This window comes from Amia ocellicauda, chromosome 4, assembly GCF_036373705.1.
Source record: "Amia ocellicauda isolate fAmiCal2 chromosome 4, fAmiCal2.hap1, whole genome shotgun sequence".
Taxonomy (NCBI): domain Eukaryota; kingdom Metazoa; phylum Chordata; class Actinopteri; order Amiiformes; family Amiidae; genus Amia; species Amia ocellicauda.
In genome coordinates this window covers 10,710,397-10,734,276 of record NC_089853.1, presented here as the reverse complement: position 1 = coordinate 10,734,276, position 23,880 = coordinate 10,710,397, and the positions used below count along the sequence as shown (strand labels likewise).

The following is a 23,880-nucleotide window of genomic DNA, read 5'->3' as shown; positions in this document are numbered from 1 at the left end:
GACGGGCCTGTACATGTGCTTTCTTGAGCACGGGGACCTTGCGGGCGCTGCAGGATTTCAGTCCTTCACGTCGTAGTGTGTTACCAGTTGTTTTCTTGGTGACTATGGTCCCAGCTGCCTTAAGATCATTAACAAGATCCTCCCGTGTAGTTCTGGGCTGATTCCTCACCGTTCTCATGATCATTGAAACTCCACAAGGTGAAATCTTGCATTGAGCCCCAGACCGAGGGAGACTGACAGTTATTTTGTGTTTCTTCCATTTGCGAATAATCGCACCAACTGTTGTCACCTTCTCACCAAGCTGCTTGGCGATGGTCTTGTAGCCTATTCCAGCCTTGTGTAGGTCTACAATCTTGTCCCCGACATCCTTGGACAGCTCTTTGGTCTTGGCCATGGTGGAGAGTTTGGAATCTGATTGATTGATTGCTTCTGTGGACAGGTGCCTTTTATACAGGTAACGAGCTGAGATTAGGAGCACGCCCTTTAAGAGGGTGCTCCTAATCTCAGCTCGTTACCTGTATAAAAGACACCTGGGAGCCAGAAATCTTGCTGATTGATAGGGGATCAAATACTTATTTCACTCATTAACATGCAAATCAATTTATAACTTTTTTGAAATGTGTTTTTCTGGATTTTTTTGTTGTTATTCCGTCTCTCACTGTTAAAATACACATACCATTAAAATTATAGACTGATCATTTCTTTGTCAGTGGGCAAAGGTACAAAATCACCAGGGGATTAAATACTTTTCTCCTTCACTGTATACTATGAGATTCCATATACAAGTTATGTCACGATTGATCCCTCTGTGCAGGTTATGATGTGAATTTCCAATGGCACAAGTAGCTCTACAAAAGGAACTACAGGGGGAAAATATTTTGATAGAGAACAATAGAGAAGCACTAGTTTGACAAGCCCTGTCTGAGAACAATCTAGATTCATGTTATGAAACCCGGCCTGCAGAGACCCAATCCTTCAGGTTTGACAGCCATCTTCAACTCGGTGGCGGAAATCATGTTAAATCTTGACAAATTAAAGCAATACCAGCTTCTTCTGTACAAGACAGTTTGGTTAGGATGTAGAAGCAGAAGACCAGAGAGGATAGGGACCATTGATTAGGAGTCAAACATGGGGAATTTTTGTCCTGGAGGCTGCAAACCTGCCAGCTTTTGCAAATCTCTTGAAACCCCCAGCTGATCACAAGCTGGAGACCACCGTTAACTGGTTCAGTTTAGCAAATGAATGGTTGAACAATGAATGAGACCGACCTGTGTGGCATGATCATCAGGGAGCTCTCTGCCCTCTAGGGTCCTCCCAAAAGAGGCTGTGTTCCCCCCTGAGGCAGACAGGTTGTCGGGGCCACAGTCTGGGGGCTGCAGGGAGGCTGCAAGTGGGGCATCCTGGTACAGCTCACTTTGGATCCTGTAGATTTCAGCCAGAACAGACGTCAAAATCAATGCTGAACTATTTCATAAAAAATGGACGCATCAAACTTCATCTTTGATAATTTATTTCCCCTGCTCCCTTGAAAACCTTTACTTATATTTGTTTAAGGGACTGTAATAAAACTAAAAAGATGTGTTTCTTGCTGTTTGAGTTTAGGATTCTCAACCAACGCATCATTTTAAGTGAGGAATTTGCTTTTAAAAAGGTACATGCCTCCTTTATGCATTTAGAGAAAGGGTCTCTGTTAAAGGTCTCCTCTTTGTTAAACCAGGAGAGAAGAATAAGAGGACAACAATGAACCACCCCCAACCCCCCTTCAACGGAGGCTAAAATGGGTAACCGAAAATATGAAACACCCAGAAGAGCTGAGTTGTGATTAAATTCATCCATCGGTTCTGTTTAAATTAAAAGACAAAACAGAACAGGAGGCTCCATGAGGTTATCAAGGGAAACAAATCTGACCTCATTTGTAATTAGCAGCCTTTTTTCAGTTTAATCAAGAAATTGAATCGGGTCACAAGAAGTTTAAAATGGATGCCACGTGATGTAAAATAATAGTATACATGAAGAAGTCTGGTCTAGGTATTAGGGCTGGCAATGTTTTACATCTGCAGACTCTGTTGTGGTCTCAAAATATATGTCAGCATTTAAACTGTCAAAGGGAGAAAAAGGTTGAGAGGCCTAGTCCTATAACAAAAGACTAACGTTCTAGGAATACAGGCATATTGTACTTTGAACAGATTGTACTACTGCACTTTTGTAATGCTTTAAATGTATTTTGTATTTATTATATTACTGAACTTTTGAAATGCTGAAAAATATTTGTGTAAACTGTAAGTTGCTATGGATAAGGGTGTCTAAGCAATAAAAGATGTCCAAGGCTGTTCTACACGGATGCGACGTGAATCTGTTCCTGCAGTGCCACAGTCGCCCAGTCCTCCTCTCACCCGAAGCCACGACTCTCTGGAGGCAGGAAGTAGGTTGGGAGTTCCTCTGGCGGGGGCATAGTGGGGTACGCCTCTGCACAGTCTGCCCTCTTGGGCCACAGGATGTCCCGACTGTCCTGTGAAGAGGAACCCATCAGGTCAAAGCTAAAAGCTACTAAATATTATTATGAATAAACTGATTTTGTTCAAATAAAGATAGCACTGTTTATGACTATTAAGATAAACTGGAGAAATAACTTCACTGTGAATGGATTCATGTGCTACATATGTTTAAAATCGGGCAGCATACTTGTCTCGACCATTCAGATCAGACTTCATGTCGAATGAAAACTTGGCCACGGCAACTGGTCTGCATTTGCTCTATTAAATCCCATTTTATTTATCAGTTTAAACCAGTTTGCACCTACTTCTGCCTTTCGATTAAGCAAACTATTTAATCTGTAGAGCACTGTTATCTTTCACCTTAATATCACCTTAAAAACTGATGGATTGACCTTAAATGTCATTCACTGCAACACGTACATCATTTTTCATAGTGCTGTTGTGCTATTTGTGGATGTGTCCCACTTTGTATATTATATGTTGAAAAGCCATGTATGTAGTCCAGGATAATGAAGCCTGATAAAGAATTTAAGAATAGTATTGAGGAGTATTCTCACCATGAAGGAGGTGGGCTCTTTGCCCCAGAAGGAGCCCAGGGAGGAGGCACCAGAGATGGAGGGGAAAGGCTCTTGGCTTTGGCTCTGATTGAGGGCTGGCTCAGAGCTCAGAGCCATGCTGTTGGCTATAGAGACATCCTCGCCAAACTGGGGTGGAGAGGAGGACCGGAGAGTAAAAGAGAGAAAAGGAAGACAAAAGCAGGTCGCTCAACTCAATAATAAAATGCAAGCGTTTCCAAGTGTGTGAACGGATGGGTTTAAAAGCGACTGATGAAACCTGTGGGATCAGGGGTCTCTCCGGCAGCACTGGCAGATAACATGCTTCTATATTATAACTACGCATTAATAATGAAATGTGTTTAATTGTCTGGTTTGGGTTGGGTCATTAGAAGTTGGGGAAAGGAAGGGGCCTGGTATCATCTTGCTTAACCTATCTAGGTATATCCCATAAAAATGCCAATATCTGCCCCACAGCAGCACGCTCACCTGTATGTAGTGCACACTCTCGAACAGGTCTCCGCGGTGATAGCGCACAGGCAGGTCGAAGGGGCAATACAGACTGCGCTGCTGTTTCCCCAGGCGACACATCTGGTGATTCCCTGAAAGCAAAAATATAGCCGCTACAGCCACACCATTGCTTATCCCATGATGCTCCATCATGGTTCTCATATGTAAAGAGGCAGTATGTAGAACAGCAGTCCAGGAGAGAAACAAGGTCATGCTCCATTGTGATTATTTAGACTGCATTACTTCATTAATTGTCATCCATCCTTCTACTATTTTATATATTGAGCTTATACAGATGGACAAGTGTGTGGTGGGCTATGCACTCCTAAGCAGAGAGTCGAGGGTTCAAGCCCAGGTGGGGCACACTGCTGTTCTACCCTTGAGCAATGTACTGTACTGTACTCCAGTAAAAACCCATATACAAATGGGTAATTGTATGTAAAAAATATTGTGTTATATATAGTAGCAATTGTAAGTCGCCCTGGATAAGGAAAATAATTTAAAAATTCAAGTTATAAAAGGGATGGAAAAAAGACAGCAAACTCTATTCTACCAAACAACACAAGGATGTCAGAATTATGTCCTTTAAAGCACAGCCACTAAAACTTTCATCGGTGGTGTCCCCAACCTGTAATGCTGAAGGCCTGCACTGTCTTTGGATCACACCTGAGCAATTATTTACCACTCAAATAATTACAGTCCTTATGGAACCAATCTAGCTGTGCGTATTAGGAATTTTAAGAGAGCTGGAAGACATGCTGGATCCTTATTCATGTGTACGATGGGTTTGTTCAAACTCACCCAGCTGGGCCTCCTTTGCCATGTGTGTCTCGTGAATGATGTTGCGCAGGATCTGCTCCTCCTGGATGAGCTTGTGCTTGTCCAGGACCTCCTGCTGCCGCAGATAGTGGTCATGCTGCTTCTGGTACTCCTTCAGCTCATTCAGTGTGCGCTGCAGGGACCTGGGGAAGAGAGATTCACAAACAAAGACATGAAATCAAATGTCCACAGTCTGTGGAATGACTCCAGGTATTTAGTAAATAAAATATACAACACAGGAGCAACAAAAAAAGTGAGAGAGAGACTGAATAGTGTCTTCAGTGTATGTCTGTATTGCCCCTGAATATTCGGCTTGAACTTGCTTTTAACTGAGCTAATATCTCATAAATAAAAGGGATCTCATAAATAAAAAAGAACCCATTAAAAGGTGTTTATTGCAAGACCTGCCTTCTACAGGTTAATTTCCCTGATAGTGGCTAGAGGTTGTTCAAATGTGTATTTTGGACCAGAGGCAGAACAATAAAAGGTACTCCAGTTTTAATGCACAACAAGTGGCACAACATTATTAAAGAGTTAGTTATACCAAAGACCTGCCCTGGATAAGTGCATTGAAAGGTGAAGCACTTCCTCATCAGATAATCTCTCCATGTCAAGTCTGCCCAATTAAAAATGGCACGTGTGTAATGCACAATATTCCCACCCTTTATTTGAAACAATGTTAATGAAATTTAACGCATACAAATATGTAGAAGCTGAAAAAAACAAAAAACATTCAATGAAATGACTCCTCCCACACCACCATACTTCTAAACTAGGACTGTGTGCTTAACATGGTAGATTGATTCCCATTGAAAGGGTAACAGCCGTGGTCTTCAGTACCTGTGCTGGGCCTCCAGTCTCTGCTCCAGTTTCTGCTGACACAGCACAGCGTGTTTGCGGCGCAAGGCCTGCTCAAACCCTGCTTGGGCCTGCAGAGCATGGTCATAGCACAGCACTGAATGGTTATACTCTCCCAGCATCTATGGAAACAGAGAAAGAGATTACAATTTACAGAATATATCCTACAATTTGCAACTTAAATTTCCAGCAGTGAGGACACACACAAGATTTGTTTGTAGTCACAGAGTAGTTTCTTGTCAATATAAGAGCACAGCTACACATTTAAATAGTAAAATAATACATGGTTAATTTGTGGCAATAAAAGTGGAAAAAATGAACAACTGCTTTAACTTTAAAGTTAGTTATAATTAAAGCAAGTTTAAAAGACTTTATATGGCCAGTTCTGCAGTTTGACATCAGAATCATTTAGAAGTAAAATAATCTTGAGTAATTAGCAAGTCAACAGCTGTAAAAATTTAATATAACAATTTTAAGATTAAAATGATAAAAGAATGACATTAACAAAATAATTGAGAGATCCTGTTGGAAGAAGCAGAAAACGGCCCCTGCAGGGAGGGGGTGAGATGCACGGATACACACAGCGTAGATGTTGCCCAGAGTGTAGTGACTCGTCAGGAAGTCTGAGGTGATGTCAAGGGCAGCATGGACCAAGATGGCAGCGTCGGCAGAGAAGTGGGCGCGATGCAGCACGTTGGCCATATTCACCAAAGCGATGTCTTTATGTTGCCTGCCAGTGGACACACAGGTGTGAGGAACACTGGTGCACACACCTTGCAGGCAGTCAACACTACTACAGGTAACGTCCACGTTATGCACAGTCAGGAGTTACAACATGTACAGCAGGGCAGCACCACTGAAATGGAGCTCTAGATATCTGCAGACAAAAACCATCCAGTGTTTTCAGTGTCACTTTCCACTTATATTCATGAGTAAATAGTGGTTGGGAAATGCTACTTAAAGGGAACATGGATTAAAACACTTTCTGAAAATGAATGAATGTGCATCTAAATCGCAATTGTAATGTGAATATTTCACCAACAGAGGCCACTGTCCCCTTTCACAGCACTCTGGAGGAAGTCTGATATCCTGTGGCTCCATTGTCAAACACTTCTGATTACACTTGATAAATTTGCATCCAACAAGATTACTGTTCTTTGTAAAGAGTCTTAAAAGTTTAAAAGAAAATACAGGCAGGAATGCAGCAGGGAAGCATCACTGTAATGTGAATGGCTGTTCTGTCAAATCACTTTAGTGCTTATGCCTATAGATAAGAAAAACAAACTAAACTAGTAAAACAAGAAACGTTTCATAGGACACAGATATACTTGTCCAATATTGCTTAGCCAATAAGTCCCTCACATAAAAACTGTAGAGATGGACGTAAAAAGAAAGACAACATCCCCTCAATTTTGTTAAATCTCCCAAAACGCACATGTAATCAATATGTCAAATACAGACACTGGGGCACTGTCTGGTGGAATTAAAGTTAAACAACAAATTTTAATAATCTCGCAAATCCATACAAAGTAACGAGGATGGGGTTTGTTCTACCAAAATCCTTGATGCTGTTATCCTTGTAATGGTGTGTATATGCAGTGAATTGTATGTAACGGTTTCAAAAATTTGCCTGGGCTGGGCTTGGCGTTGCAATCTGTGCCCTCTGTGCCCACTGGCGTACCTGGGGGAGAAGTGCAGCGCCCGCACGGCACACTCCACCACATGCCGCGGTTCATTCTTCATCCGCCAGTAAAAGGAGGCCAGGTTATACAGCACCCAGGATGAGGAGTTCTATGCAGAGACACAGGCATTCAGGACAGGAACACGCATACAAGGGACACAGAGACATAACAGAGGGAGACACAGAGACAGACAGACAGACGGGGGGGGGAGACAGAATGACAGAATAAGTGTCTCTCTCCTCCCTTGGAAGATCCCATTTACACCTGGGAAGAGCATAGCCAACATTGAGACCTGCTCAATCCAGGCCAGGAGGACACCTGCTGAACATCTTGGAGCACAACTGTTTAAATCTTAAAGACATTCATAGGCCTGACATGATGACACAGTTCTAGACTCAGTGCTTACCCGCAGAAGGGCTTCGTGGATCTGGTGTCCCACCTCGTCCATGCTCCTGCCCAGCTTCCGGGACAGAGAGCTGAAAATGGGGTCCTCCTTTGACAAGAGGGGGGAGGTCAGGTTCACTCTCTCCTGCACGCCCTGCAGAGGAAAAGGGGAGGCAACATTCATCCTCCCGCTCAGTTTCCCACGAATGTCACATTTATACTCTGGCTTCAAGTTACTATCACAGTATTAGTTTAGTAATCTTTACAGCTGCAGAAGTTATAGAAAATTAGAATGTCAGAATCGCTCCAAACAGGAATTGTATCTTGTGGGTTTTTTTCCCCAGTGATGATTCTCATTAGAACGTCCCATTCAGCATCAGAACACACATTTATTACACTTGACTAAAATACAACAAACCAATATTACCAATATCCCTTGGTACTTAGTTAGACAGGAATGGTTATACCGTATTACAGAGAAGTGCAGCTCCACCTTTTAAGGGATGGATATTAGGACTCATTTTTTATTGTATGAGCAAACCGTAATAACATATCTGCAGTTTTTTTTTTCTTTTCATGTCTGATGCTGATAAGAGCTAGTTTGACAAACCCTGACGTAGCACTACTTTTGGACTTTCAAATGTTATCATAAGTAAAGAAGTCCAAGACTAGATCTAATTGAGATATTTGAAACCACTGATTAATTGTCAAAATCTTATTTTCTAGCACTGGTTCTTAACATTAAAATACAATTAAGTTATACTTTTTCCATCATGCATATTTAAATTGTTTCATGTAAAGTTAAGCACTAAAGCCATTTTACCCTTTGTTCTCATTCAAGAGAGAAACTTCACTTTTAAGCAGCATTGGTTAGAGGGGGGGGAGCAGCCAAGGTGGGGCAGCCCGATTAGGGAAAGGAGAGCAGTCAGTTTCTTGCCCCCCTGACAAAGTTAATCACCAAGCTTAAAGCTGACACTGTTCAAAGAGTGTCTGGTATAACTTGGCCTTATCAGTCATACAGGGGTCAAAGATTGTGCAGAAGCCCAATATGTCCAGCCCAGATTTGAAAGTGCTGTGGTCAAACTAGACAACTCCACTGATTGAAGGTTCCAACTGTAACACCAGCAGGGCTCTGTGCAACCTGTTCAACATTGAGATGTTATGATGAGAATGGATTTATGATGGATCAGTAGGAGTGTACATATACTTAGAAAGTTACAAAGTTCCTGTGTATTTATTCATGGGCCTGGGCATGCTCTGACATAGGCTGCAGCATGTACTGACCCTCAGGTGCTGAAAAGCATGGATACTGTAGGGAAGATCCAGGATCTTTGTGCAGTCTGGTTTCTCCAGGTCTGGAGGTAGTGGAGATATGGGGTCCACGTAGTCTTCAGGACTGCAAATAATGCAAACGGCTTCACTCTATTATCAAGTTTAAAAGAGCCAGCGCCACAGACATATGTCACAGACAGTCACAGTCTTTCGCATAAGCACTAAATGACTGGGTTTACATGCTACTTTAGATGTCATGATGAGGTATTTATGGTGATTATGGTTAATACAACAGGAAAGAAAAACACATCTATAACTGCATTCCAGACTTACCACCACCAAAGATGTCATGGATAATTTTTTTTACACACATAAGGAAATAAAGGAATGAGGAAACTAAGACCTGAGTTCTGCTTTCTCTGCTAGTCTGGTTTCAAGACCGTTATGAGGGATTTAAGCAAAGGCAGCTAGGTGTAGGAATCCATGCCCTTACCGAATGTCTTTACTCTCCAGTGAGATGAAGGTGCCATCATAGAGGTCCAGGTCTCCCAGAGGAACCTTGGCAGTGATGCAGTCCGCATCCTCTTTATAGTGCCTCTGCTCCAGCCCAGTATCACGATCCTCATTCTCTTCTATGTGGATCTTCTGGGCCACCAGTTGTTTCTACAGGGTTAGATTTTGGGTTAAATACAAAGTCAACACAGCACTTTCATACAAAGCCCCAGAGATGACGCAGATTTAAAAAAAAAAACTCGATTGGAGATAATATAGGGCATAATTAATCAGTTAGGTGCACTTTCTGATGAATGCAGACACATTGTTTGTATAAGAGAACCGAAGTACATCTCATTCTGTACAGGTGCCCATTATTTTAAAATGAGCAGCCTTGACACATCTAAAAATAAATTAAAATGCCAAGAACAGAATGAAAGAGGCAGAGAAAAGCAGCACTCAGTGAATCATGACTAAGTGTTTTTCAGGCACACACACTTATACAACTCTCTCTAAACCAGACACAAGCTGATACAAGCTGCAAAACTAGATAATTCCACCATTATTGGGAAAGGGGTTTGCTCATTTTAAATTGGCTGGTCTTTCTACATTGTTTGGAATTTAGAGTGTTACTTTAACTTATTAATCTAAGGAGACGAATGAAAAAGCCCAGAAACTCATCATAAAAAACACTTTTGTGCCTTTATAAGACAATTATTATTTTGTGTACTACAGCGGATTCAGTCAATAAAAGTTGACCATAACCAACATAAGTGCCCTGGGACAATAGAGCCTGCCTGTCAGACAGAGGAAATTAATTAAAACGCATTACTCATCCATTCGGCTAACTCTCACCTCTAACTCCTTGAGGTAGTTCACTCTTGTCTCCTGTCTCATGAAAATCACAAGGTCATGTGGGTGTTTCAAATTCAGCGGGGAATCCACCTGTAAAAATCAAACTCAAATGACCTCCACTCCCTTTAGAAGGACGAACCAAAGCACAAAACCTTTTCCCCAGAATTACTGATCCTACCATTTAAGGGTGTGAGAAAAACAAACTGGCGAAATTCAAAACAAAAAAAATATGATTGTTATTGTGGCATTTAGGAAATTCTCATTAGATTGTGTAAGGCTGATTTTTGGTAATTCCATTTTTTTATATATTTTTTAAAAAGGACCTTGCACTGATCAGTCATGTTATCCTGAGGCCCAGAGAGGAATTTATCATCAACCTAGTGCTTGCCTGACACCGATAGTTGATAACACGTAGCCTTCTACCTAGCCTATAACAGCGTTCCAAGTGGACTTTCGAAAGTGTATAGATACCACTGGGACTACATTTCCCAGCAGGTCAAACACCTTTCCATCTAAACACAGATACAGAAAGCTGTTTATCTTGTGATACTCACGATTAAATGTAAAGATTCAGGTTGATTTTGCTGGAAGTGTGTGTGTGTCGTTTGCTTGTTTTATTTTAAAACTTCACCTTGCAGTCAGACAGGTGCATTGGGGGAGAGACATCACCAAAACAAATGTCTTAATTTGTTCGGTTTATGTATATTAAAAATGATCAATAAAAAGCTTTATGAAACAGTTTGGAATATAATTACCATCATACTTATATCAGTATTTATTATTTTTTGGTTTTGATAATAATAATAATAATAATAATAATAATAATAATAATAATAAATTAGACGTATGGATTTTGTATGTTACATTTATAACAACTTATCTTGCTAAATTAAATACGGTATTTAAATCAAATATTTGATTTGTTATGGGGTGGCATCTATAAAACCTTTTTATTATATAGAGCAGGCACAAACACTAATAGGAAGGCATTTAAATCTCTACAGATGTGGGACTGTTCAGCAGTGTGAACAATCCCTTGGTGACTTTGAGGGGTTAATAAGCGCTGGACAACTGCTTGATACTCAGCTTCCACTATAAACTATATTCATACTGAAAACAGAAATAAGCTGCCACTCCAAGCTATCGATCCATCGGTGGACGTGGTTAAAGAGTAGACACCAATACAAACAGTTACTTTTTTCTGTCATGTAGTTAATCATATGAGACATTAAGCAAACAGTATTGCAGCGATACTGATAGCCACGTTAAAGGGAAGTATTTTCATACATAAATCACAATACAGGGTCTGTATTAGATGAGCTATGCGACTTTCTTGTCAGTTGTCATCAGTACTGCCACTGGATTATGCGATGCTCTCCCTCAATGACGAAATACATCCACTGCATAGGTCCGTCGTACTGAGGGACTCGGTGTGTAACTGACTGTGTGTGTGTAAACAGGCCGCTTGGTTTACCTGCTGTTGAATCTTGCCGTCCTCAGTCACAATCCAGTGTGTGGTGCCACTGCCTGGCTCGGCAAAAATCACACAGAGAAGCACACAGACCCACCCGAGAAATGCAACTCGTCTCGGGACACTGATACATAACTGTAACTGCAACCCGCTCCTCTTGTAATCCGCCATCTTTCTTCTCCGCCAACAATATTTAGCTACCGGAAGCGGAAGTTTACACCTGCTGGAAAGCGAGGGCAGCGTGCCAGAGCTCCGCCATGTTGGAAAGGGGCATGTGCGTCTCACTAGTGCGGGGTGGGTTCCTCTCTCTGTGTTCACTGAACTGTAGCGATGTGACACTGGCGGAGGCATAATCTCAGATCACCCTGATTTCTCTTGTCAGGTCGATGGTGTTTAAACGTTGTTTCACATTTTCGCTTTCAATACATACACGTTGAGACTGTGAAAACACTGGTTTGATTTCGCCTATCCCGAAATCACAAAATCTGAACACAGGCAAACATTACAACCTGTTACTAAGCTGTAGTGCGAGTGATCACGTTGTTAAGTGTAACCATGCAACTCATAAAGTGCTCGTGGAGACTGTTAAATAAGACCCCGTTCACACTTATTAGGCCGGCCCTGGGCGCCTTAAATTTACTCCGGCTTTTTCCAGACACCCCGTTCACACTTGCGGGTTTAGGAGCCTCAGTGCGTCACATATGGGGGCGAAAAGCGGCCTAAACGAAATGCATGCCGGGAATAAACAAATGCGCTCAAACGAACCAGTGATGCAGGACATTAGCTCTGCTTACAGTGTATGCGCTGTGTGTATAATCACAACTTATTAACATCGATTGACTATTGTTCGGTTCTATATTGTATTTGAAAGTAATCTCAACCCTTTACAGCCGAAGCTTTCTATAATAATTACAAATGTGCTGCTTCAATGGGAATCTAATGTATATATTTCCCTTTTCAAATGTCTATCTTCGGTTCTGCAAGTTTAAAAGTGCTGTTATACAATCCACCCGAAAGCGAAGCACCTTTATTAGGACATCAGCATTAAATCACAAGAAATCGTGTGCATCGAAAGCAGCCTGTGTGACGCGTGTAGTTTTACCTCAGACAGCAGCGCTGCTCTGTGCGGTTTCTGTTGTAACTGTATCTTCATCCACGTTGTAAACAGCGCCTTCATTGCTGCATCGGCCCAGTTTTTACCTCTAACGCCGGCATTTGTGATTGTCCTGCTCAGCTCAATATAATCGCATTTCGGATTGGATAGTAATCAGCTGGTCTCGTATTAAAATACACTGATTTGAATGGAAACCTGCTTCAGTTAAATTTATATCGTTTTAATGCAAAATTCGGATAATTAATAAAGTTATGGTCCCGTTCACAATTTCACAATGCAATTTCCACGTGTAAAATGCATGCTGTTAAATTTCAGACTTCAGTCATACTTAGTACAAGAACAAACAATAGCAAGTTTACCAGCTACACACTTTTATTTTAATCGACCGAGTAGTTTGAACTGTTTATATCATTATAACTCATTACTTAGCCTAGACTTTTATAATATATATAAAGATGTGAGCTAGCGAAATGTAACAGTACATTTAAGGCTATAGATCGATATGACATTCAAACAATACAGAGACAATACTGTGAGTCCTGCAGTATGTGAGCTGTCTCGGTGCCCGAGTTTATTGTGTTTACTCTGTGTTTACTCTGTTTATTGTGTTTACTCTGTGTTTACTCTGTTTATTGTGTTTACTCTGTGTTTATTGTGTGTTTACTCTGTGTTTATTCTGTTTATTCGGTGTTTACTCTGTTTATTGTGTGTTTATTCTGTGTTTATTCGGTGTTTATTGTGTGTTTATTCTGTGTTTATTCTGTGTTTACTCTGTTTATTGTGTGTTTACTCTGTGTTTATTCTGTGTTTATTCTGTGTTTACTCTGTTTATTGTGTGTTTACTCTGTGTTTATTCTGTGTTTATTCGGTGTTTACTCTGTTTATTGTGTGTTTACTCTGTGTTTACTCTGTGTTTACTCTGTTTATTGTGTGTTTACTCTGTGTTTATTCTGTGTTTATTCTGTGTTTACTCTGTTTATTGTGTGTTTACTCTGTGTTTATTCTGTGTTTATTCGGTGTTTACTCTGTTTATTGTGTGTTTACTCTGTGTTTATTCCACGTCTCTCAGTCACGCAGTCTCTGGGGGCGGGGCTTGAGTTGCGTCACACGCTGACGCTTTCCACCAGCCCAGGGCCCGGCGCGGCACAGTTACATTTAGGCCGCATTAGGCCGGGTCGAAAAGCGGGATTAGTTTTGACCCGGCCCTGGGCCGGCTTAAATCTATGACCCCGTTCACATGCGGTCTTCGGTAATGCCATTCTGTCAGGCAGCACAAACAGAGCTATTTCTGCACTTCAGTTAGTCCAAAATGCTGCTGCAAGAATCCTAACAAAAACAAAAAAACATGAACACATCACTCCATGATTGGCTTCTCTTCACTGGCTGCCAGTGCACTACAGGATAGACTTTAAAGTGCTCTTATTAACATTTAAAGCACTTAAGGGACTGGCACCTCCCTACCTAAAAGATCTCCTTATCAAATACACTCCAGGTCGGCCATTGAGATCACAGGAAGCCGGTTACTTAGTGCTCTCTAAAATACACAAGAAAAGCGCAGGTGGTAGAGCATTCAGTTATAGAGCCCCGAAGCTGTGGAACGATCTTCCAGCCAAAGTAAGAGATTCCCCCTCTGTCTTAGCCTTTAAATCATGTCTGAAGACTCATCTGTTCAGTCTCTGTTTTTCTAGCCCATAGTGCCGCCGGTGTGCCATGGACATGCAATTGCACAACTGTTTTTGGAAATGTCCTGCACTGCATGACCAGTATCTGAGCATGACTGCCTTCTTGTCTTCCAGCAAAAGCCCCCTCCGAGGGTCCAACGAGGCACCTCGTCCCCCACCATGGAAGTCTGATGAGGCACAACCCACCCCAGAGGCACCTCACCACAGAGGGTCAACGGGGCATCCACACCCAAGGTCTGACGAGCCATCGCAACCCAAAGCCAGCGAGAGGCCTCCTCCAGAGGGAAGAGCACAGCCAGCAGCACTGATAAAGAACTTTCTGATTTCCTTGCTGCTGTAATAACTATACTGCCTGGAGGGGAGGCAAGCATTAGGCCTAGGCCCTAAGCCGTGGACCCCCAGAGATTCATTTTCTCCTACATGTCATCCATAGGAGTTTTTTGTTTTTCTCTCCTCTGTGCCTAAATGGTTTATTTACTTAAATGTTCACTCACTTTATTATAGATCATGTAAAATGTTTACAGGTCTATATTTTATTGTATTGTATTTATGTATTTTATTTTGCTGTACGTTTGTTGTATGTTTACCAGTCTGTAAAGCGCTCTGTGGCTACCCTGCGAAGGGCGCTATACAAATAAAAATTGATTGATTTCATTGACATATGAGTTAGGCCGGCCCAAATCTCAAGTGTGAGTGTTAGTTTGGTTTGCTTTTTTTTGTTTTGTTTTGAAAATTGTAAATTGACAATTGACGGTGTGGAAGAAATAGAATGCAGGCTGTCAGAATACAATACAATAAAATACTCAGGATTCTCATCTGATCATGTAAGTAAAAACAAAAACAAAAAAAGTTAAATCCCGAAGTTGACTTTTTTGTATCTATTTTCGGCATATCCAAGTGTTACCATAATGTGTGGTATCTTGCATGTGGTATCTCAGACATGGAAAATCTCCAGTGCAGTAAGAAAGTTTGGTAATTTTTTTAACATCAGCTAATTGCATCTGTCTGATGTGATTTCACACATTTTATGTTCTTAGAGGTAGCCTAACATGCAGACCGCAATAATGCTTCAAATCCAAGGAGTCAAGCGTTATTGACCCCATGACCAAGTTCAGTTGTAACAGTATACAGGGTCAAATGTATCAAGTTGTGATAATTCATAAAATAATATAAATATAAATATATTTAATTCAGAAATGAAAATCTTAATTTATATATTGTTCTATACAGATAATAAACTTATTTTTTTCCAACAACATTTAAAACAATGTGTATGCTTTATTATATTCCTTAGATTGCATACAATCTCATGCAATGCTTTGTACAATTAAATGGATATTAGAAGAAGTCAAAGGTTTTGTCTATCTTGGACAATAAATCAGTACAGATAGAGATATTATGGAAGAAATCAAAAGAAAAGTGATGATGTTGAAAGGAAAACTACCCATTTGCCTTAAGATAAAAGTATTTGATCAATGAATACTACCAGTACTCACTTACGGTTGTGAAACCTGGTCACTATATGCAAATATTTTACATAAACTGCAAATAACAAAGAATCATGGAATGATGCATGCTTGGAATAACAAGAAGAGATAGAAAACTACATGAATGGATCTGAGACGTTGAAAATAATTGAAAGTTACAATGCTAAAATGGCAATGGGCCAGAGACATTGCAAGAACAACAGATCAATGATGGACAAAGGAAGTGAAGAACCCTTTCTTAAAAGTAGTGAAGGAGGCACGGAATGAACAGAATAGAATCTTTATTACGAGCTCGTTAGAGCGACATTGCGACAATCCCATTTGTCAGACTCAAAGGTTTATACACTTTTGGTTCATGAGCTGGGAACTCCCGTCCAGAAACAGATGTATTCGTTATCTTCGGTACATGTCCAGGTCTTAAATTGGTTTGCCTTAAATTGACGTTAGCATTGTCTGTAGTTTGCCTAAATTAAAGTCAATTCAGTTCAGCTGCTGAGTTGGTGAAAGTAAACAGGTTGTAGAAGGGAGATTTTGTCTAGGACTAGCAGTAATTCTGTTGCAGGAGGAGCCAGGTGGGGCCAGTTAGGTGTGAATTGGGGGTAGGTAGACAAAAGCTACTTAAAGCAGCTGTTGAGAAAGAGCTTTGCTGTTTCTCGCTGACAAAAGTTAGGCAGTTGACTAGCAGCAGGAACCAAGAGAAGTATAAAGAAACAAACAAACAAACAAAAAGTAACATTTAGAAGCATGTGGCCACTACAGTGTCAGGTTTGCAGAATTCATTTGTGAACGTTGTCGGCAGGTTGAAATCCTAGCGATCAAGGTTCGTGATCTTGAAGCTCAGCTTGTCGATCTGCGCTGTATTAGGGATATAGAAGAATTGGTCAATCAGCCCATGAGAGAGATGGTGTGCACGCCAAAACCTAGGAGAGTTGAGACCTTAGAGCAGGACAGCGTAGACAACTGCTGGGTTTCAGTAGGTCGTAACTGCAGAAAAGGGCATGCACAACCCCTAGAGACACCCCAAGAGCTTGAATTGCTCAACAGGTTCCAACTGCTGGACACCGAGTTGGACAGTGACAGCTCAGAGGGTGATGGGGGGGGCAGTTGAGCTCCAGAGCACCATGGTGCCCACTCCCCCCAGAAGAAGGAGGTAGTTACAGTAGGAGACTCAATTCTTAGAGGCGTAGATCACACAGTGTGTATTAGTGACAAGGAGACCCGCATGGTATCTTGCCTGCCTGGTGCTCAGGTTGCAGATCTCCCTAAACTAGCAGACAGGCTACTGGCCAAAGCCGGGGGGAATCCACTGGTCATGGTACACATTGGAACCAATGACATAGGAAAAGGTAGGACAGAGGTTCTGCAAGACAAATTTAAAGAGTTAGGAACAAAACTAAAGAGCAGAACCTCCACAGTAGTTTTTTCTGAAATACGTGCCAGGCCAGGGAGACAGGCTGAGATTAGAAAATTCAACACATGGTTGAAATCCTGGTGTAGGGAAGAGGGCTTTAGATTTATGGAGCATTGGTCTTTCTTCTGGGATAGATGGGACCTGTACAAACTGGACGGTCTACATCTAAACAGAAGGGGGGCTAATGCATTGGGAGAGCGTATGTGCAGTGAAATTGATAATCATTTAAACTAGGAACCAGGGGCGCAGGGAGCTCTGACAATGGGAGATGTTCCACTAAGGAAAGAAAACCAAGGGAAACTGTCAGTAGGAAAGTCCTGAAATGTTTGTACCTCAATGCCAGGAGTATAAGGAACAAGATGTTAGACTTGGAAGCCACAGTGCAGAAAATGATGGGGATGAATACAAGTTGGAAGGATACACACAGTTTAGGAGTGACAGGCAAAATCGAAGAGGGGGTGGGGTAGCATTATTTGTGAAAAATGACATTGAGGCAGAAGAACTTGTATTAGATCCCAGTAACAGAACAGAATCTTTGTGGGTTAAACTTTTGAACAAGAGATCTGGAGGATTAGCGGTAGGAGTGTGTTACAGGCCACCAAACTCAGATGTTCAGAAAGATGCTGCATTGTACAGTGTAATCAGGACTGCATGTAGCAAGGATGTGGCTGTTATAACGGGGGATTTCAATTTCCCAAACTTAGACTGGGAAAGCCCAGATGGTAAATGACTGCTTTCTAACTCAATTTGTCAGGGAACCAACCAGAGAGAGCGTATATATTGACTTCATCTTTTCAAATGACCAAGATAGAGTCAGGGGAACAGTAGTTAGAGAACCAATGGCAAATTGTTATCACAATATGGGAAGCTTTGAGGCATTCTTTCAAAAAACAAGGTCCAAGTCTAAAACAATGGTCTACAATTTTAGAAAAGCAAACCTTGAAGGTATGAGGCAGCACTTAGAAGAGGTAGACTGGAGCACACTGGATACAGAGTTAGTTGAAAATGAATGGGTATATTTTAAGAATATACTACTTGAGGCTCAGGAGCAATTTGTACCAAAAAGTAGCAAATTGAGGAACAAAAAACACTGGCCAAAATGGTTTAATAGAGGTATGCAAAAAAATATAAAGAGGAAGAAAATGTTGTATAGCACATACAAAAGGGATGGTGAAGAATCAAAATACATAGAATATGTTGAGCTGCAAAGAGATCTTAAGAAAGGGATCAGGAAAGCAAAGCGGGAAATAGAAAGAAACATAGCTCTTGGAGCTAAAACCAATGCAAAGAGCTTTTTTCAATATTACAACAGCAAGTGGTCAATAAAGGAGGAGGTGAAACAGATAAAGGGCAGAAATGGAGGTATCTTGGAAAATGAACAAGATGTGGCAAATACTCTAAATGAGTATTTCACAGAGGTTTTTACAAAAGAAAAAACAGATGACATGCCACAGGTTGACAATCAGTCCAGTCAAACCCTAAGAGAGATCAGGATAAATGAGGAGGAGGTACTAAAGGGACTAACAGAACAACAAACAAATCACCTGGGCCAGATGGAATATTTCCAACAGTACTTAAAGAAATTAGGGAAATTATTTATAGGCCGCTAACTCGATTATTCCAAATGACACTTAGAACAGGGGATGTGCCAACTGACTGGAAGACAGCAAATGTCATACCAATCCACAAGAAAGGGGACAAAACTGAGCCAGGAAATTACAGACCAATCAGTCTCACCTGCATCACCTGTAAAATGTTGGAAAAATTATTAGACAGAAAATAGAGGAGCATCTCAATGAAAACCATATGCTTGGAGATAGTCAACATGGGTTTAGACGAGGCAGATCATGTCTTACTAATTTATTAAAAAAAATTGAACATGCAACTGCAGCTGTAGATCACGTGAAAGCATATGATATGATATACTTAGATTTCCAAAAAGCTTTTGATAAGGTTCCACACCAAAGACTGATCCTCAAATTGGAAGCTGTAGGCATTCAGGGTAATGTAAGTAGATGGATTATGAACTGGCTGATGTATAGGAAACAGAGGGTGTCGATTAGAGGAGTCGCTTCTAACTGGAGTGAGGATGTTAGTGGAGTTCCACAGGGATCAGTACTAGGGCCTTTGCTTTTTCTAATCTATGTTAATGATCTGGACTCTGGGATAGTTAACAAATTTGTCAAATTTGCAGATGATACTAAAATAGGTGGCTCAGCAGATACAATCTTGGCAGCACAGGCTATTCAGAGGGACTTAGATAATATTCAGTTTTGGGCCGACACCTGGCAAATGAAATTCAATGTGGACAAGTGCAAGGTAATACATGCAGGTAACAAAAATGTCCACTATAATTACACTATGGGAGGTACAGATCTAGATGAAGTAACGCATGAGAAAGACCTAGGAGTCTATGTGGACTCCTCACTTTCTCCATCCAAGCAATGTGGGGAAGCAATAAAAAATGCAAACAGAATGCTAGGGTATATTGTCAAAAGTGTAGAATTTAAAACAAGGGAAGTAATGTTAAGGCTGTACAATGCGCTAGTTACTGGATACTGTGTACAGTTCTGGGCACCACACTTCAAGAAGGATATCGCTGCTTTAGAGGCAGTTCAGAGGAGAGCAACCAGACTTATTCCAGGTCTGAAGGGAAAGTCCTACTCGGAGAGACTGAGGGAACTGAACCTTTTCACACTGGAACAGAGGAGACTACGTGGGGACTTGATCCAAGTCTTCAAAATCATGAAAGGCTTCGACCACATCAATCCAGATGAGCTTTTCCAGATCAGCAGAGACACACGAACCCGGGGACACAAATGGAAATTGGGCTTCAAGGCATTCAAAACAGAAAACAGGAGACACTTCTTCACACAGAGAGTAGTCACAATCTGGAATAAACTACCCAGTGATGTGGTTGAAGCTGAAAGTTTGGGAACATTTAAAAATAGTCTGGATAGGATCCTTGGATCACTTAGATATTAATGAACACCAAACGAGCACGATGGGTCGAATGGCCCCCTCTCATTTGTAAACTTTCTTATGTTCTTATGTTCTTAATTTAGAAACAGAAAAAACACAAACGAATGCTAAGAAAAGAAGTCAGCAAAACCTTATCTTGCTGACCTAGTTGAATTTGCTAGTATTTTTAATACTGATGTTAAGACAAAATCATTTCCGTTAATATTAATCATTATACTGAATGCATCCCAAGATATGAAAAAATAACTACCACATAAAAAATGGGAAGTGGACATAATAGACTTTGCAGGTATGATGTGGAAAAAAGAAGCAGTAGATTGATGCAAATGGAAACATCTTGGGGAGATCTTCATCCAGCAGTGGATTGATTTTGGCTGATGGCGATTGAGATATCGAATTCTCTCAAAGCCTGCATGTAGTTTGCAACAAAGCACCTGAGTGATCCTGCATAAATGACAAGACCAAATTGAAAAGTTGTGGTCTAAATGCCAAGTGTGACATTTGGCGCAGACCTGTCACAGTACATCTCCCAGTCAACACCATCCATATTGTCAAATTGTGGTGGCAGCTCTGGGGATGCTTCTCCTCAGCAGGGACTGGAAAGCTTGTTAGGACTGAAGAAAAAGTGAATGGAGCAGAGTACAGGCAGTACTACAGGAAAAAATGTTTCAGTCTGCTAAAGACTTAAAACTGGGGTGCAAATTAAATTATCCAAAGCACAAAGCCAAAGCTGCACTGGAGTGGCTAAAGAGTACAAGAGTCCTAAAGCAATCCCCAAGCAACTTGAGAGAACTTGTGCAAATCTGATAATAAAGAATGGGCAAAAATTGCACCATACCGGTATGCACAGTTGGCAGAAACAATACTTTATTATTTGTTATTTTCCCTTGACGGTGTTGAAGAGTGTGAATCTGAATTCACTAGGACTGAACTCCCGAAACCTGGCTCCAATATTTGCATTGACCTAACCAGTGTAAATCTGAACTTCCTTTGCATTCTGGTGGAACTGTGGGACAGCTTTTATTCCCAGACAAAGGAAAATTACCAGTGCATGAGGAAGGAGGCTCCCAAGAACAGACAATACAGAAGGAATGCCTGAGGCTGAAGATCTGTGCCTGGTGAAAATTCAGAATACATGGATCAGAGCCAGGGTAGTCTTTAGGAAAGGCCAGGAGTATGGAGTGTTCCTTCTTGATCAAGGATGAGCATTTACTGCCCAGCACTGTAATGTAGCCTAGGGCAGGAATGTCTTTTTCCGTCTCCCCCTGAAGCTGAATTCTGTGTGCTGGTTAACGTTATGCCCTTGTCTCCTAAGACCAAAATGCCACCTTTGGCTTTAGACTTAATTGAGACAACTGTGGAAGGGATGGTTAAGGATGTGCTGCTGTATCAAAGGACCATTATTCTTGACATTCCCAGCAGCTCCCAAAATATGTGTGAGATGGTAATAGCTACAAAGATTCCAAATGAAATGTTTAATCTTTGTGTGGAGTCCTCATTCGAGTCACTCACTGGGTCTAGAGCAATCCCAAAACCTCAAAGAACTTGCTCTGATATAAGAAATGTACCAGTAGAGACCCAGGTGACCTGCAGCAGTGAATAAAAGACAGAGCAAAGTTACATCTACACACAGCTACTGGCAGGAACAGTGAAGGCAGTATATGTCAAAAAGGTAGAAAAAAAACCTTCCCCAATTTTTTTGCCTGCTTAGCAATTTTTCTCCAGGGCTAAAGAAATTTACAAGGAAGATGACACAGCACTATGAACCAGGCCTATGCCACAAGAAGCCAAGACCTGACACTGTGGGCTCCCCGTGTGCTTCGAGAAGAAGTGATGGCAGGTGGTACAGATCAGTTTTACAGAAGGTCCTCGTCTCTAAGAATGTGGTGGAGGTGAAGCATGTGTGTTCTGAATAGATCGAATGTGTTCCAGTCGATTACTTCAGACAGCCGGCTAGTGAATACAACTCAATACCTTGTGTAACCTATGTGTGTTCCATACTTGCCTTAATTGAGCAGGGTGCTGGATGGTCAGTCTCTCAGACTGACAACCTGAAGTACTTACTACTGCACCAGACAGTGGACGTAAAGTTTCGATTGGGTAAACATAAATAACTTGTTTACAATGAAAGAGACACGTGCTGGAAACTGAGAACATGCCAGCAGAGAACGCCATTACCAAGAACACAATTGTTATGGTTTAAGAAACCGACTCAGACAACGTAATTCAGGTGAACTCACTGAGCATTTATTGACTCCCGTTTACATCTCTCCATATTATTATTTTATTATTACTTATCCAGGGCGATAATAACATAAGTGCAAAACAAAGTGCAAATACAGTTCAATAAAGGCATCAATCATTACACATTCAATGTACATAAAACATAGCAATTCAAAATACATTTTACAACTTCCAATTTACAATTTACACAGGCAAGTACAGTAAGTGAGGTCCTACATCCTGGAGGGTAAAAGCTAAGTGCTGTCAAGATGTAGGGTCACAGTCAAGGGCTACAGGAAAGGGAGCAAGGAGGAAACAAATCAAAAACGCAAGAAGCATAATAAAACTGTGAAGTGCTATCTGACGGGGGTAAAAGGACTAATATTATAAGTACTGTCTTAAAAGATGCGTCTTGAGTAAGCGCCAGAATGAGGTCAAGGACTCTGCTGTTTTGACTTCGGTGGGCAGGTCGTTCCACCATTTAGGGGCCAGGGATGAGAAGGAGCAGCTCTGGAGGAAGGGGAGCGGAGAGGAGGTAGAGTTAGTCTTCTGGCACTGGAAGAGCGCAGTGGTCTGGAGGGGATGTACGGAGAGACGAGTGTCTCAAGGTAGCTTGGTGCAGTGTGGTTGAGACAGCAGTAGGTGAGGGTCAATGTCTTGAACTGAATGCGTGCCGGTATCGGGAGCCAGTGGAGGGAGCGGAGCAGTGGAGTAGCCTGTGCGAATCGGGACAGAGAGATTACCAGACGAGCCGCAGAGTTCTGGATGAGCTGGAGCGGCGGGTAGTAGTTGCAGGCAGGCCGGCTAGAATTGCAGAGGATCAAGGAGTGAGTGTTGGGACAGAAAGTCAGAGAGCTGATGGTGGACCGCCTGCTCGAGAGTCTTTGAGAGGAAGGGGAGTAGGGAGACAAGGCGGTAGCTCTGAGGAGAGGTGGCGTCAAGGGTTGGTTTCTTGAGGAGTGGGATGACAGCAGCTTGTTTAAATGCAGAGGGGAAACAGCCAGAGAGGAGGGAGGAGTTGAGGAGGGAGGAGATGAAGGGGAGAAGATCAGGAGCGGTCACTTGGAGGAGGTGAGAAGGGAGAGGGTCCAGGTCACACGTTGTAGGTTTGTGACGTAGGAGGAGAGCGGTGTAGCGTTATGTTGGGTGTATTTGGATAAGAGCATTTGGGCTCTGAGCTGAAGCACTGATCTAAAGAAGACCTCTCCCCCCCCAAAGTTATCAGATTTCCTTAGCTCATCAGCTTGGAACTGGTTTGCATCAAAGTGACAGTTTTGGGGAGGATGGCACCGAGAAGAGGCCAAATAGTTTGGAATTCTTCTATGAGATGTCTGGAGAAAGGGGCCTGTAGGTGATAAAAACTCTTTGAAATGGACGAAAGCCGAAATCCCGACATAGAGCTACGAACCCGGGCCAACCGGCATTTCCAAAAGATGGCATGGATTGACATCAGTCATAAATCAAGCCCCCCTCCAATAGGACACTGGGGGCTGAAACCGAAATCCAATCTCAAGAACTCAGGAACCAATCACCTATTGATCTGACACACTATAAGGAACAGCGGACAGTCTTTCTCTCTCTCTCTCTCA

General features: G+C 41.7%; 1 protein-coding gene across 1 annotated transcript in view; it reads right to left on the bottom strand.

Moving 5' to 3' along the window:
• Positions 1 to 11,603, bottom strand: part of ttc17 (tetratricopeptide repeat domain 17) — a 29,997-nt gene extending 18,394 nt beyond the window's left edge. The window contains exons 1-13 of the mRNA XM_066701017.1: positions 11,396 to 11,603; positions 9,922 to 10,011; positions 9,068 to 9,237; positions 8,587 to 8,698; positions 7,325 to 7,456; positions 6,918 to 7,027; positions 5,819 to 5,966; positions 5,219 to 5,358; positions 4,361 to 4,521; positions 3,539 to 3,651; positions 3,053 to 3,199; positions 2,394 to 2,509; positions 1,269 to 1,422 (exon numbers count right to left, since the gene is read on the bottom strand). Coding sequence (XP_066557114.1) covers positions 1,269 to 1,422; positions 2,394 to 2,509; positions 3,053 to 3,199; positions 3,539 to 3,651; positions 4,361 to 4,521; positions 5,219 to 5,358; positions 5,819 to 5,966; positions 6,918 to 7,027; positions 7,325 to 7,456; positions 8,587 to 8,698; positions 9,068 to 9,237; positions 9,922 to 10,011; positions 11,396 to 11,563 — 1,761 coding nt within the window. The 5' untranslated portion in view covers positions 11,564 to 11,603. The remainder of the gene's footprint in view (positions 1 to 1,268; positions 1,423 to 2,393; positions 2,510 to 3,052; positions 3,200 to 3,538; positions 3,652 to 4,360; positions 4,522 to 5,218; positions 5,359 to 5,818; positions 5,967 to 6,917; positions 7,028 to 7,324; positions 7,457 to 8,586; positions 8,699 to 9,067; positions 9,238 to 9,921; positions 10,012 to 11,395) is intronic.
• Positions 11,604 to 23,880: the final 12,277 nt, after the last annotated feature.